This window comes from Ailuropoda melanoleuca, chromosome 10 (assembly GCF_002007445.2).
Source record: "Ailuropoda melanoleuca isolate Jingjing chromosome 10, ASM200744v2, whole genome shotgun sequence".
Taxonomy (NCBI): domain Eukaryota; kingdom Metazoa; phylum Chordata; class Mammalia; order Carnivora; family Ursidae; genus Ailuropoda; species Ailuropoda melanoleuca.
Window position 1 is genome coordinate 36,887,711 of NC_048227.1, and position 13,925 is coordinate 36,901,635.

Consider the following 13,925-nt stretch of genomic DNA (forward strand, 5'->3'; position numbering starts at 1 on the left):
TTTTTTTTTTTTTTTTTTTTTTTTTTTTTTTTTTTTTTTTTTTTTTTTTTTTTTTTTTTTTGTGGGTGGGAGTGCTTCGTCCCACCCCGGAGTCCGGCCTGCACCCAGCCCTTCATTTCCGGGAGCCAGAATCGGGGGGGGGGGGAACAGGCAGTGGTCCAGTGCTCATGGTGGGAGCTGTGTGGCAGACAGAAAGGTGGGGACGCCTGGTCTAGGTGGAGAGGCCTGCCACAGCCCTCAGTAACCCCTGGGGTCTGTGGCCATTGGGTCTGTGGTACGAATTTGCGTTGACACCGGTATTGGCATTCACACACCACAGTGTAGCTTCATGAGGGAGGTCCTGTTTCCTGCACTAGGTTTAGGATGGGGGCGTATTTGGTGAACATTCGGTGTGCGAACCAGGGCCCCCTCCTCACTTCCTTGGATGTGGCCTAATGAAAGCCCATTGCCTTACCAGGTGTTTCTGTTTGTTGACTCCTCCTGAACTGTGAGCCCACTTACTGCTGGGCCCATGTCTGCTCAGGGCTTGGGTTCCCAGCACAGAGCCAGAGCCTGGCACAGAACAGGGGATGGAGAAACGCTTCTTGAATGGGTGGCTGACCCTCCCTGATAGAACAGGGACCTGGGCAGGGTGCAAGTGAGTCACGCTGGCTTTTTTCTCCTGAGCAACTGTCATTTGATTGTGAACAGTTGGGTGCTGCCTTGTGTAAACTTGAAAAGATCAAGGCTTTTTTCCTCTAGAAAGTTTGCATCAAGGGAACATAAGAAAAAAGGAAAATAGGTAAAAATGGATGCCCTGGGAATCCCCTCGCTCTTCTTTTTAAGTCCTTGCAGATTTTTTTTTTAATTGCACGCTTGGTCATCATGTTGGACAAACAGGATGCCATCATTCCCCCTCTGGTGCTCTCCCATCAAGCTAACGATACAGCTACAGCCGTTTAGAACAAGAGAGATCAGCTCAGGTGGCTTTTTAGAGACACTAGTCTTACACAGTGCATGTGCCCTTCTTGTGGGAACCTGTTTTGACTTAGTCTCAACGGGGACGGCCCAGGAAGACTCCCCACTTGACTGTCTCTTCTCCAGCCCTGCCTCCCTAGACTCGTCTGCCATTGAGTCGGAGAAGAGGAAAAAAAACATTCTAGAACTCAGGGGAAAAGGATGAGCAAGGCTCTGTGTATGATGGAAAGATTAATTGGATGTGGTCCCTGCTCTTGGGGACCTTAGGATGGAGCTAAAGAGAATGATTTATTCACAAGCAACTGTGACATCAGACCGAATGAGACAAGTGCCACTTGAGACATCGGAAAAGCTGCTGCGGGTGTCCAGAGGTGGAGGGGTGGCTTCCAACCAGCACAGAAGGTCTCAACCCTGGCTGCATGGTAGAGTCACCCCGGGATGGGTCCCATACCCAGGCCAGAGGTCAGAATCTTCAGGGGGTGGGCCTCTGATGTCAGTTCCTGTCTTAAAGCACCCCCAGAAGATTCCATTGTGCAGCCGGGATAAAGAACCCCTGGGCCAGGATTGTCCATGGCTGCTTCCCAGTGGGGCTGGGACTGCACTGGGAAATGATATTCCGAGAAGACAAAACCCCAGGAGGCCCAGACCCCCTTGGGAAAGTGTATGGCATGTCAGTCCCCGTCCCCCCGAATGGCTCAGAGATGTGGAGTCAACAGGCAGACAAGTACCTTTGCAGGAGCTGAGTAATGAGCCTGCTGCCGAAGACCCATGGTTACCCGTCCCTGGGGATCCTCAGTCGCCTCATTACCTCATTTCCTACACCAGAGAGCAGAGCCGCTACCAGGACAGGAGTGGGGCCGAGGCTCCAGCAGGGCTGAGCAAAGCAGGAAGCGGCACGCATTTGGTGGAACCCTCTCCTCATAGCTTCCCTTGGGCCACATACGTGTCTTAGAAATACACCCCACCGACCCCTGCCAGGAGCTTCATTGTGAACTCAGAGCCATACGCTCCCAAGGAGACAGCTGCCCCAACCCTGGACAGGATGGGTGGTGCTGCTGAGCACGAAGCCAGCAAACCACGTCTCCGCCTGGGCCTCCGATGCAAGTGACCACAGCCTTTAACCCAGCCTCCTGGGGCTCTCGGACAGTGACCGAGCCTCATGGATTTCTTCCCACCTCATCGACACAAGAGCCACTTGCATAAATACATCCTCCACAAGGTTTTTCTTGCGCACTGCTACGTGTAAAAGAATTTGAGTTTGCGCTCCTGTATATTTCATTTATTTATTTCTAAAATAAAGCCATATACCATAGTCCTGAATATCACAGACAGAGAAATACACACAAATACAGACTTTCAAAAGGGACGAGAGGCAAGGTGAGCACAATCGCAAGGTTCCTGTATTAGTGCTACTAGGTCAATCATAAAAACATGCTGTTTAGTTTTTTTAAGTCATCAGCATGCCCATCATTGGGCTCAAACTCACTACCCCAAGGCCAAGAGTCACACGCTCCATCCACTGCACCAGCCAGGCGCCCCATCCCGTATGCTGTTTTTCAAAGAAATCCACGTGAGCAAGTCTGCATCCCATTTATAATGTCTTGGTGAACCCAAAGTCCTCATCTGAAAGTCCGGTTCTGGGTTCTGTTTATTTCGGTTCCTGGTTCTGGTGGTGTCACCAGTAAACGCCGTGAACCTCGTGAAGCCATCTAGACTGTGCTGGGAGTCCAGGACTTGCCTGTCCCTCCGCTCACCAGCCCTGCGAGGGCTCTTGCTGCACTGGGGGGGTGAGCGTTCAGGGGCTGGGGCAGGTGGAGCTTCTGGGCTCCGGATGCTCTTGGCGTGTGCGTGTGCGTGTAGATGGCACTGCCCCGCACCACACTGGCTCCACACATCCCTTTTCATAAATGCTCCATCCCTAGCCCAGGCTGTTTTGAAAAGCCGCAACTCTCACTCATTGTCACCTTTTCCTTGAAGGGACAGATTAGAGTGTGTCGGCCTAAAAGAAATGAGCTAGCTGACACACGGCAGCGGTCCGTTGTCGTGGAGAAAAAAGAAAAAGACCTCCAGATTTGGAACTTTTCTTGAAAGAAATATGTATTTCCTCCTTCAGTTTTAAGTCCTGAGATGACCAGTGACCCTCCCTGTCACCAAGGCTATTCACGGTGACTTCCCAAATCCCTATGAAGTATTGTAATGCTTCGGCCATGATTTTGTGTGTTTGAATTCCCCCTGAACATCATATCCTGAATCACATGACGTCCAGCATGCGTGCGAAGCTTAAAGTAACCCAGCGGGCGAGAGCTGCCATCCCTGTCAGGGTGCGTGGCCGCCAACACAGGCCAGCAGGCATGCCAGGGTCCTTCCTTACTGAATATCAGTAAAGCCAATGTTCCCCTCATTTTTAAAGAGAAATACTTGTGAGTGCAGTTTGTCACCATTCCTTTCCTGCAGCAGCTGGTGTCATGCACCCTGCTCGGAGGCCGGTGGTGGGCTTCGCTGGCGGGGACCACACACCGTAACGGCATCTGCTGCTCCCAGCCTGTGCTTCACAGTGTTGCCTGGTGGTTAGACTTTGCATCTGCACAATCCACTGAAATAGACAATTTCACCTGTTCATTGTGCACCCCCCCCAAAAAAACACACTCCCCCTCCAAAAGATGAGATCGTGTGCTGGGTAAACAATCAAACAAAACACCTGGAGAGCAGCATTACTGCCTCTTGGCACAGCATCCGAGGCCTCGGTTGGCTTCCCTTTCTGGCTCATTCCCTGCTGCTCCCTGCCCAGTGCTCGGAACCACCGGCGGCTCCCCACACACCCTCTTCCCCCCGCCCCAGCCACCAGGACACTCAACACCGACACCAGTCTCCCGGTCACCCAGTCCCTGGAGCCTTCCCAGAGCCTCCCCCGCGTCGTACACACACACACGGGAATTCAGTCTTCTCCAGAACCTCGCGATGTCTCCTCACGATGCCACCTGTGGCTCCAGCTACAGCAGTTACAGTACACGGACGCATTCGCAGACTGTGAGCATCTTGGGTTGGGAATGTTACGATTTCCATTTCCACACCCCTGGAACCCCTTGCACAGCAAGCACCGGGCAGATGTTTGTGGGAGGAATCAATGGCTTTTTGTCTAGACTGCAGATCCTACCCACAGCTTTCAATAAGTACCTGTTTGGAGTGGACACACATAGACCTTTACTACCACTCGCTGTTGTGGACTCCCCACGTCGGTAAGGAAATGCTTTCCTGGCTGAGCTGGGTGCTCACCAACCTCAGTCTTCAGGAAAAGTGCCGAGTCCTGGCCAGTGCCACCGGGAAGGCCCTGTCTCTGTTCTACACCCGAGGAAAGGGCAGAGCTGTGCTTGTCTGCCCTCCGCGTGACGTGCGGAGGCCTGGCTTTGTGGAGACCCCTCCTTCCACCATGCCGTCCTCCAGGCCTGGGCAGACTCAGGCTTCCCTGGAAGGAGATGCACTGGGCTCGGGATGTGACGGGAACTCATGACATAACAGGGTGCGTGCCCTGAACCGGGGCCCTGTCCGCTTCCACTTGCTGGCCTTGAGGCCTCCTCGAGATTGCCTCTCTAGAAGATTAACGCCGCTCTCTTCCACGTATGCTGAAGTAAAAGCCTGTTTTGCATGGGCACATAGACAGCAGATGACAGATTCAAGCCCGGAATGAAAAAAACCGCCGACGAGGAAGCCAAGGTGTCCGGGCTCAGCATGCGCCCGAGCGGCCACAGATGTTTGCGACCTGGCACGACCCATAGCTCTTAAACTCATGAACGTTACTGGAAAAGCCCTCCTTAGAGAAATCCTGTGTGTCATCCCAAGAGCTCCCCGAAACTAGCAGGCCACAGACCACAGGATGCACTCACTCTGGACCGATTCAGTGGCTCACCTAAAAAGCAAACACCAAAACACTCAACACTTTGTGTAACGTTTAATATTTTAACAGTAAGCAAACAAGCCTTTTAGTAGAAGAAAAAAAAAACAAACCTCTCCCTTCGCTTCCTGGCTCTGTCCCTGGAGGAGTGAAGTGAGCCCTGGAGGGGAAGCTCTCAGCCGCTCTTGTGGGGCGGAGGCGGCTCTGCAAGTGGCCCCCACTTGAGTGTTTGCCTTAGAGTAGAAGGCACGGGGCTGACTCTGCCTCTTCTGGGGACGCTGTGCCTCAGTGTCGAGTGTTTTGAGGAACTTTTAACTTCCTTTCCTCGTGTACATTTGCTTTCATAACCAGAAAAGTTGTCCAGATTTTGTAATTCTGGGAATCTCCTTTAAATTCCTTTCTGCTCAAACAGAACAGACGCAAGTGAGGCGTTCGATGGGACTTGGGACGCAGCCGGGCACGCACGAGACAGCCCGCCGGGTGCTAGAGGGAGACTGATAAATACCTCCAGAGGTGGAGGGGCTCAGGGAATACTTTCTCTTTCTGATTTCTAACGTTACGTTGTGGGAGCAATATATACCATTTTATGAAGATTTTACTAGTGTTAGGACAACACAGGGTTAGAAACGCGTCCTGGCTCGCGGCTTTCTTGCCATGTGAGCCAGGCTGGGTCCTTCCTCCTCCTTTCTTCATCTGTGGAAGAGTGGTGATGGCAGAAGCCAGGGCTGGGTGAGCGTGTCTAACGTGAAAGCTCCTCATATTTCCACGTATCAGGAGGGAACAAAGACCCACCCTGCAGTCTCTGTTTCCCTGCATCCATATTTCTTTGTTACCAGATCTGCTCTGTTTTAAGTAACACACTTGCAAGCTGTTTTGCCCAACTGTTCACTTTCTAACTCGGTGAGAGGTGCTTTTTGATTATTTTCCAAATTATGCTCTAGTGCCCTCCCTTTGCCCAGAGATGCTGGGAGAGTCATGCCAGCGAGTCCCGAGCCCCTCCTGATGTCCCGTGAGGCGTCCGTCACCCCGCTGCACTTGAGAGGCCCGCAGGCCCCACCCCAGAGCCCTGGTCACAGAGCCTCCTCCTCCCGGCCAGTTCTGCCATAGCCCCAGAGGGAGACCGCAGCCAGGAGCCTCTCCTGGGACCCAGGTCAGTGCACGGTGCTGCTCTCGGTTTCGTGGGGACTGTAGGGATGTGGTCAGTCTGTCTTTCTGTCCTCCCCACTCCTCGGGCCGGAGAGACAGGAGTAAGCACGGGGCTGTGTCCTTTCTTGGCCAGACTTCTCCTGAAGTCTGACCAGAACACTTCTTTGAACCGTGACCTTTTTATATTCCCTTCTTGGGAGAGGAAGAAGGTTCACCCCGGCCAGGCCAGGTTGAGTCGTGGGGGTGGCAGGCCCTGCTGGAGGCACTGCCTTCCCCTCTTGGCCTAAACCACTTTTGGAAACCTTTTATAAACCACAGGCCCTCGTGGGTCTCATTTTTTTTTAATTCTTTTATTTATATTCTTTTATTAACTGTCTGGAGCTGATTTTATGACACTTTTTCCACCTTGTTAATTTTGAAAGAATTTGGATCATTTGTTAAGTTGCCACTTAATAGCACCTCATGCTGTTTCGGCTTTAATCTCTTCATGTTTTAACCATGTGGTTAATTAAAAGCATATTTTAGGTCAACTTGTAAATAACTTCGTGCAACTGTGTTCTCTACGAGTGTTCACTGAGTACCCTTTAAAGCATGAATTTTGAGTAACTATCGTCCGACAGATATGGACAGTCACATCTTTTCTAAAAAAGTACGAGTTTAATTTTAAAAAGAGCTTTAGTAGAAATGACTTTCAACGGGTTGAGGCCCAATGTAAAGTTGGCCTTTGTGAGAAGACACTCCACGTGCAGGGTCTCAAGGCGGGTCCTCCAGGCCATGCTGCCAGCGTGCATGTGTGCGTGCGTGCGTTCACTAGGGGGCGTTTGTCTGAGGGCTTGTGCTTTCGACCTCCTTGGCGGCGGGGCGGGGGGGCAGGGGGGGCTGCATCCGCCCGTATGTGGAGCCGGTTCACTGGGCTCAGAACTTCCCGCATGCGTCACACAGGCTTCTCCCCACTTGCAGGACCGTGAGCACCAGGGGCCTCTCCCACCCCCTGCGTCCTCGCCACCGCAGAGCTCTCAGGGCTCCCTCCACCCCTGCTGCCCACGTGCCCACCCTGGGTGGGCGCAGCCCAGTCCGCCCCCCGCCTTCGTGCCCGCAGCCTCCAGAACGCGGTGCTACCGTGTCCTGGGCACCGTGGGGTCCGCCTGAGCTCATTCAGACCACCACCTTCTGCAGGAGGTGAGTGTCTCATGCACGCTGGGCTCCGGTCTCTGCCGCTCACACTAGAAGTCTAGGGAAATGCATTTCCCCCCGTTGGAAGGAGACCTTTAGAAACCCCCTGCTCTCCTTTCTGCCAGGTCTCACGTACGACAGCCTCTCAGCAGTGCTGTGCGGCCATATGTGCCAGGTTTAAGCATAATGCTCCTACGTGACATGGGGCAGATTTCCTCTGGAGGAAAGTGACCGCTGTCACGTGGAGGCCACATACCAGCACTCATGGTTAAAGCAGGAAAAACTGGTCCTGAGGGCTCATGGTAGGAGAGCGAGGGCCATCGTTCCACCCACGTGTCTGCCTACTGCATCCTGTCCCCCAGGTCAGCGAGGCCGACGGGGGCCCCCTTCTGGGCCTCTCCTCCCCGCCCTGCAGCTCTCTGCCAGCCAAGTCTGCTTTCGTCAGTCTGTGGCCGTGGCCGTGGCCGGGGTGGCCAGAGAGCAGAGAGGATGGGGATACGCAGAGAGGCATCACATTCATCCAGACCACAGGGGACACCTGCGTGGCATTTACTGCAGGATGAGTGCCCCTCCAGCAGCACGTGGCCCATAGAGAGTGTCACTGAGGGTGTGTCTCGGGAGGGGACGAGGCCACTGCCTAGCAATGCGCTTTCTCCGTGAGCGGACGGAGCGGAGCTGGCATCTTTGTCTGGTGGCAGCCGGAACGTGGGGATGCGGGAGGAGGGCTTGTGTCTGAGGGGAGTTTCCCATCCTGGATCCCAGGTGCACCGTGGCAGCCGCACTCCCGGCCTTCTGATCAGCCCGAAGATGGCCGTGCTCAGGCAGCTGGCCCTCCTACTCTGGAAGAACTATACCGTGCAGGTAGGCGCACATGCCCCAGTGCGCCTGGCCCCAGGAGGGGTGTCCCGAGGGAGGGCCCTGTGACCCCTGCCGGCCTCGCGCTCCCCCAGCCGGTGCCTTCCCTTCCCCTTGCAGAAGCGCAAAGTCCTGGTGACCGTCCTGGAGCTCTTCCTGCCCCTGCTGTTTTCTGGGATCCTGATCTGGCTCCGCTTGAAGATCCAGTCGGAAAACGTGCCCAATGCCACCATCTACCCCGGCCAGTCCATCCAGGAGCTGCCCCTTTTCTTCAGCTTTCCCCCTCCGGGTGACACCTGGGAGCTTGCCTACATCCCGTCCCAGAGCGACGCCGTCAGGACCGTCACGGAGATGGCGCGGAGGACACTGGTCATCAACATGAGAGGTGAGGTGTCCTCTGGGTCCCCTCCTGCCCGGCTCTGGGGGACGAACCTGGGTGAGCATCTGCCCTCATTGGTGGGTCGTGCATTATAAATTGGGGACCAGGCTCTGAGGGCCGAGGGGAGCCACGTGGGTGACGACTGCAGCAGCTTGGGCCCTGGAGTCGCTGCCGACGTTTCACGGTGGGGACAGCTCTGGAATTCCATGGGCCGTGCCAGAGGCTTTCCTGGGATGCGGTTTGGGGAGGACAGTTCTAGAAAGAGGCATTGAGAAACCTGTTGAGGGACACGCCCAGTACACACACCTGTCCACTTGCCTCACTCTTTGCTTCCAGGATGAAAAGCGTTATCGCTTTTCCCACCTCTTCTTTGGCGTCTGCCACCCATGGCCTGTTGAACGCCATGTGGTACATGCTCGGGGGAGCCTTGGCCCACACGGAGCGATGATGGGGAAGCCCTTAACATGGCGTGGGGTCTGGTGATAGAGAAGCCGTGTGACACATGACATTAGTGTCCACTCCAATCTTCACGACACCCCACGTGGCCTGAGACAGAGGCCACCCCATGCAGGGAGGCCGTCCCCGGAAGGCGCAGACCAGCCCTGCCTCCAGCTCTCCCCAGAAACGCCGCTGCCCTGATAGCAGGGTGCCGCCCGTCCCTGCGGCAGCCAGTCTCTCTGCCCCCCACGAAAGCCTTCTGGACTCTGAGGACAGGGGTGTAAAGCCCTAGAGAAACCTGGACATTTGCAGTTTTTTACTGAAAATGACCCGAAAGGGCCCAATTTCCAAGTAGAACAGGTACTCGGGCAACTTGCTGCTCTCCCACAGCTCGCGGCTTTCCCTCGGAGAAGGACTTTGAGGACTACATCCGGTACGACAACCGCTCCTCCAACGTGCTGGCCGCTGTGGTGTTCGAGCACACCTTCAACCACAGCGGGGAGCCCCTGCCGCTGGCGGTGAGGACCCCGCCCCGCAGAGCCCCTCTCCCTCCCGAACCAGCCCAGCCTGTGAAGGCGCTCTGCCCACCTGCGAGGCAATGCCTGGCTTCACTGTGGGGCCGGCATCGCGGTGCAGGTCCTCGCCGAGGGCACTCTGGTGCTCCTCTAGCCCGTCGGGCCAGCGCCTCTGGGGAAGCCTAGAGAGGGCGGGCGGCCGCCCGCTGCAGACCCTTAGTCCTCCCACGTGTCCCCGGTGCACCGTTGGGGGGGGCGGAGCGGACACGTGGGACTTCCGCACAGCGGCAGCAGAATTTCGGTTAGATATTTAAAACACAAGCAGTCTTCCTGCCTGATGGCATCAAGACCAGAAGCGATCCAGTTCCTCCAGTGTTATTTTGGGGACTCTCCACTGATGCTCAGGGACACCTCTGGCGCAGAGTTCTGGAGGTGGACGGCACGACGGGGCTGGCGACAGCACCCTGGGGGCTCACCACAGGGCTCCCGTCCCTGCCCAGGCCAGGGCTACTTGCTGTGACGCTCCGGGACCCCGTGGACGTTGTGGGGGACTGTGGGGGTGCGGAGTTCACAGTAACAAGCCCCTAAACTGTCTCTCGTTGGACATGATATTTGCTTCTCTGTCTGGATCCCTCAGAGCAGGTGGTTTTCTCTCTGTTCCCGTAGGTGAAATACCACTTACGGTTCAGCTACACACGAAGAAACTACATGTGGACCCAAACTGGCTCTTTTTTCCTGAAAGAGACGGAGGGATGGCACACCACTTCCCTCTTCCCACTTTTCCCAAACCCAGGGCCACGGGAGCCCGCGTCCCCCGACGGCGGAGAACCTGGTGAGAAGCCACGGCCGCATCCCCTTCCCATGGCTGACGGGGATCGTCGCGGGGCCCCACCTCACGTCTCTCCACAGAAATGCTCCTTTAGGGCTGTTTGGTCTTGGTCCGGTAGAGGGAAGGAAGCATCTGGGAAAGCTGGCTCGGATGGGTTAAAACACTCCTAGGTCCGCAGAGGCGCTGTCCCCGAGGACGCGCTCGTGAAGGAAACCTCTGTGCCGCAGTCTTGAAGAGGCCGCAGTTGGTGTCACGTCCACGGGTGTGGCCTCACACTTCCTTCCCTCCCCATCCTTTCTGTGCACAGTTGTATGGGCTTCGAGAGCCCTGTGGGCTCCTGGAGCAACTGTCCGGGGTCTGCTTGTGCCAGTGGGGTGCTTTCCGAAGCCAGCTCGTGGCTCGTTGTTCCCCTCGGCGGCATGCGTGTTGGTCTGTCCTGTGAGGGCCGGGCAGGCACTCCGCATGTGCGTCTCCTCCGAAGCACGGCTGCCCTCCTGAATGGAGCTGGGGGTGAGCAAGGAGTAGCTGGGACCCCTCTGTGGGCCCCGGGCAGTGGCAGGGTGTTGCAGAGAACACAGGACTCCAACGTCCACAGGACACATACTGTGTTCAGGCTTTGGTGGGAAGAACCAGGAACGTCCTGAAATGGAGCCCCAGGCGGCCAGGAGGAAGGGAGGCTGCGGCCAGTGTTTAGAGACTGTCGCTGGTGCCTGGGACCAGCAGCTGGAGAGACTGTCCCCCTGTTTTGGGGGACACTTTCCTAAGTTTGGAAGCAGATTTCACGAGGTACAAATGTGAAACTTGACCAAAAAGGAAAAGCAAGTAGGAGCCTGGGGAAAACATTTCAGCCGAGGACAAGGGTCCACATCTTTTTATGGTGAAGACTCGCTAGTCCACGCCAGTTACAAGCACACAAAGGTCCCTGAGCCATGGCAGGGATGTGGGCCAGGCCCACAGCACACTCTTGGCTTGCGCCCCCAGCCCCGTGTCCACACGTCAGACCCACAGGGTCCCCGAAGGGAGTCAGAAGGAGGGAGAAGATCTGCCTGCAGGAGGTGTTCCCCCTGCTTACCGTCACAGACCTCTCAGCGGGGGGGCGTGGTTGACCACACGTGATGGCTCCCCTCCTCAGAGCGCGGAGCAGCCACAGCAGTGGTGATGACCAAGCCAGGCTGACGCGGCAGAGCCTTGCAGGAGCGCGGCACGTGGGCCCGAGCCCCGCCTTGCCCCTCGCCGCCGTGGGACTCCATTCCCCTGGCCCCGTGGCCCTGGGTGTCCCATGGAGACATGGCCGGCTGCGCAGCAGGTCCATGGTGAAGATAAGAACTGACCCCCAACCCAGTGCAGCAGCGGGTGACGTTCCCTGAGCACCTACCGCTGTCACAGCTGTAAAAGTCTGGAACTTGAGGGAGCCCTGGTGACCCCCACGTGGGGGTGGGGTGTCGTACTGCTTTTCTCTTCTAGGGGCTGGGACGCAGGCTGCTGGCAGTTCCGTGTTAGAGGACATTGGGTATTTTAAACATCACTGTATTTTATGGACGAGGATGCCTGCACCCACGTGCCCCTCTCTGTCCTCTGCTCTCCTGAGGCTGTGCCAACTCCTTCCTTAGGCTCCCTGTGGCAGGCCGGGCTCTGGACTGGAATTCCTCACCCCCAGTCTGTCACTCTTCCCAGGCCTGTCTCACCGGCAGAATTCTATTGCAGAGCATATGGCAGGGGGGTCACAAAGGGCCAGCAGAGAACACAAAGCCCTCGAAGGTCTGAGCAGCGGTCTTCGGACTGTGATGCCTGCCTCCCTTCGAGGCGCTAGCTTGGCTGGATGGAAGTAAGGCTTCTACTCAGTGGGCCTCAAGATAGCAGGATTACTGTTGATCATCCTGGGGGGCCCGATGTGGTCACTGATGTCCTCCAAAGTGGACGAGGGAGGCAGGAGAGAGGGTCAGACAGGTGCCGCCTGGCTGGCCTTGGGGGTGCGAGAAGGGGCCGTGAGTCAGAGATGAGGATGGCCCCTACAAACTAGAAGCCCGGGGCCCCCGTAGGGCATTAGATGGTGGTGTTCCATGGCCCTGTCCACGAGGGAGACCCTGGTACGGCTCAGGGCACACGGCTCCATGAGCGACCAGACCGCTTGACGTGGCTTTTCCCGTTGCTCCCCACTCAGGGTACATCCGTGAAGGCTTCCTGGCCGTGCAGCACGCGGTGGACAGGGCCATCATGCAGTACCACGCCAATGCCTCCACGCGCCGGCTGTTCGAGAAGCTCACGGTGACCGCGAAGAGGTTCCCTTACCCACCGTTTATCTCGGATCCCTTCCTGGTCGCCGTCCAGTACCAAGTCCCCCTGCTGCTTGTGCTGAGCTTCACCCACAGCTCGCTCACCATCATCCGGGCCGTCGTGCAGGAGAAGGAGAGGAAGCTGAAGGTAGCCGCTCGGCGCGGCCTCCCACTGTCCGCGGGTTGGGTGTGGGCGCGGTGCCACGGGGCGGGGGAGCCACACCCCAGGTGCTGATCCACAGGTGCAGCGGGCGTGGGGTGAGCGCCCACCGTGGCACCAGCGATCTCCGGCTTCTGTGAAATCCAGCCCGGTGCATCCAGGTCTTTAAAACCCTGATAAAGCACCACGTGTTGGTGAGACGTTGGGAAGACCACGGTTCGGATGTGCTGGCTCAGGCAGGATACAGCACTGAAACTCATTTCAGCGGTTCCTGTTAACTTTTTCTGTGGCCACTATAAAGTTCTAAATTACGTACCACTCACATCCAGTATCTGCTGAACAGAGCCACCGTAGAGAGGCCATGCATTTCAGTTCAAGGCTGCGCAGAAGGCCGGTTCGCTCCTCACGGGTCGAGCACAGCCGTAGGTCTGCACCACCAGGCGCAGTGGGACGAGGGTTAAGGAGTATGGAAGGTGTCCTTGTCTTAATGAAGTACACCTGCACGAGAGCGTCACCCATAAACTCACACCGACGACACTGCTGAAATCATCCAGACTTTATTTGAAGCTCCTCCTTTGGCAGCGCCTGTGACACTTAGCGTATTCTCAGAGGCACCACTTGTGTGATCATGGGGGCTTGTAAGCTGCCGCAAAAAGGGGGCCAGGAGAGGGGACGGGCTGTTGTCTGCGTGGGCGCCAGACGTGACGGCAGTGCAATGGTGTGACGTGGACGAGGGGGCCGGGAGAGGGGACAGGGTGCTGTCTGTGTGCACGCTGGACGACGGAGGTGCAGTGGTGTGATGGGGCCAGGAGAGGAGATGGGGTGCTGTCTGCGTGGGTGCCAGACGTGTTGGTGGTACAGTGGTGTGACGTGGACAGGGGGGCCGGGAGAGGGGACAGGCTGCTATCTGTGTGCACGCTGGACGTGACGGAGGTGCAGTGGTGTGATGGGGCCAGGAGAGGAGATGGGGTGCTGTCTGCGTGGGTGCCAGACGTGTTGGTGGTACAGTGGTGTGACGTGGACAGGGGGGCCGGGAGAGGGGACAGGCTGCTATCTGTGTGCACGCTGGACGTGACGGAGGTGCAGTGGTGTGATGGGGCCAGGAGAGGAGATGGGGTGCTGTCTGCGTGGGTGCCAGACGTGTTGGTGGTACAGTGGTGTGACGTGGACAGGGGGGCCGGGAGAGGGGACAGGCTGCTATCTGTGTGCACGCTGGACGTGACGGAGGTGCAGTGGTGTGATGGGGCCAGGAGAGGAGATGGGGTGCTGTCTGCGTGGGTGCCAGACGTGTTGGTGGTACAGTGGTGTGAC

The 13,925-nt window shown here is 56.8% G+C and overlaps 1 protein-coding gene across 1 annotated transcript in view; it reads left to right on the forward strand.

Annotated features, from left to right (window-relative positions):
- The first annotated feature begins 4,856 nt into the window (after positions 1–4,856).
- ABCA3 (ATP binding cassette subfamily A member 3) overlaps positions 4,857–13,925 on the forward strand; it is a 32,512-nt gene continuing 23,443 nt past the window's right edge. The window contains exons 1-7 of the mRNA XM_034670576.1: positions 4,857–5,996; positions 6,953–7,171; positions 7,928–8,026; positions 8,141–8,405; positions 9,228–9,355; positions 10,019–10,184; positions 12,343–12,602. Coding sequence (XP_034526467.1) covers positions 7,973–8,026; positions 8,141–8,405; positions 9,228–9,355; positions 10,019–10,184; positions 12,343–12,602 — 873 coding nt within the window. The 5' untranslated portion in view covers positions 4,857–5,996; positions 6,953–7,171; positions 7,928–7,972. The remainder of the gene's footprint in view (positions 5,997–6,952; positions 7,172–7,927; positions 8,027–8,140; positions 8,406–9,227; positions 9,356–10,018; positions 10,185–12,342; positions 12,603–13,925) is intronic.